At 36.3% G+C, this 1,513-nt stretch overlaps 1 protein-coding gene across 1 annotated transcript; it reads left to right on the forward strand.

The window, feature by feature from the left end:
* The first annotated feature begins 221 nt into the window (after positions 1-221).
* On the forward strand, positions 222-1,229 carry LOC108986018. The gene is made up of 4 exons (XM_018958512.1): positions 222-312; positions 496-795; positions 989-1,069; positions 1,147-1,229. The coding sequence occupies exons 1-4, from the start codon at positions 222-224 to the stop codon at positions 1,227-1,229; spliced, it is 555 nt and encodes a 184-aa protein (XP_018814057.1).
* Positions 1,230-1,513: the final 284 nt, after the last annotated feature.

The following is a 1,513-nucleotide window of genomic DNA, read 5'->3' on the forward strand; positions in this document are numbered from 1 at the left end:
GAATATTCCTAAGATATTCTTCGGTATATTTTGTGAATATTCATTTTCGATAATTGTGAAATAATATTCTTAATATATTCTCTAGTATATACTAAGAATATTCTTTTGATTTTCTCAAAACTTCAACTATAAATAACACAATTTCTTCATAAAGTTTCACCAACATCGTCATTTCTATTTCTTTACAAAATTCTTATTGTTCTTCTTTCTATATAGTTCTTATGGATCCCGTCTACGAGATATTTGACCCTTCGTCATCTGGCGAGGAGTTCGAATTAAATTTAGCTCTTACTATGGAAGCAGAACGTTTGGGTAATGAAAGAGGCTCGACATCTCGTCGTAATTCTATTCCGTGCCGAATATTCATTCGAAGAAATTCGCTTGAAGGCCACCAACGTCTTTTCCAAGATTATTTTGCTGAATCACCCATATATCCTCCGAATCTATTCCGTAGGAGGTTCTGAATGCAACGTCATCTTTTTTTGCTTATTCAAGCTGAAGTTGAAGCATACGATCTATACTTCATCCAAAGAAGAGATGCTGCTAGAAGACTTGGGCATTCCTCCCTTCAAAAAATAACTGATGCGATGAGAATATTAGCTTATGGAGTATCTGGTGATTTTGTGGACGAATACTTAAGGATTGCAGAAAATACAGCAACCGAGTGTTTGAAGAAATTTGTTAAGGCTGTCATTACCATATTCTCCAACGAACACTTAAGATCACCAAACGACAACGATATGGCTAGATTACTCACAGTTGGAGAAAGTCGTGGGTTTCCTGGGATGTTAGGAAGTATTGATTGCATGCATTGGAAATAGAAAAATTGTCCAAGTGCATGGAAAGGAATGTATTGTGGTCACATTTATGAACCAACGATAATTTTAGAAGCCGTAGCGTCATATGACCTCTGGATATGGCATGCATTTTTTGGATTACCAGGCTCTCATAATGATATTAATGTCCTAGAACACTCTTCTGCTTTTAGAGCTCACTGAAGGACGTGTTCCGAAGGTCAACTACTCAATAAATAGAAATGACTACTCAATGGGATATTATCTTGCTGATGGTATATATCATTTGTGGTCGACGTTTGTCAAAACAATTCATGCTCCACATGGCCATAAAAAAAACATTTTGCTGCAGCTCAAGAATCAGCAAGAAAAGATGTAGAATGGGCTTTTGGAGTGCTTCAAGCTCGATTTGCAATTGTACGTGGACCTGCATGATTTTATGATTGACAAACGCTCAAGGAGATTATGATGGCATGCATAATTTTGCATAATATGATGGTAGAAGATGAGCAGCATACTTATCTTCGAGTAGAAGACTTCGTTTATGAACAAAGCAATGAAATATCCCAAGAGCCAGTGTCCCATGAGCATACAAATGAATTTGTAAACTTCATTCAACGTCATCATCACATTCGAGATCTAGGACTTCATTCTCAACTCCAATCGGATCTTATCGAACATTTATTGGAAATATATAGTCAATCTTAAGTACTGGTATT

Source organism: Juglans regia, chromosome 10, assembly GCF_001411555.2.
Source record: "Juglans regia cultivar Chandler chromosome 10, Walnut 2.0, whole genome shotgun sequence".
NCBI lineage: Eukaryota > Viridiplantae > Streptophyta > Magnoliopsida > Fagales > Juglandaceae > Juglans > Juglans regia.

Bases quoted from the DNA above. Each gene is read 5' to 3' on its own strand.
- LOC108986018 (XM_018958512.1), top strand. From the start codon at position 222: ATGGATCCCGTCTACGAGATATTTGACCCTTCGTCATCTGGCGAGGAG. The intron at 796-988 runs GTATTGATTGCA...TTCTGCTTTTAG, and splicing joins GTTTCCTGGGATGTTAGGAA to AGCTCACTGAAGGACGTGTT. The intron at 1,070-1,146 runs GTATATATCATT...ATTTTGCTGCAG, and splicing joins GGGATATTATCTTGCTGATG to CTCAAGAATCAGCAAGAAAA.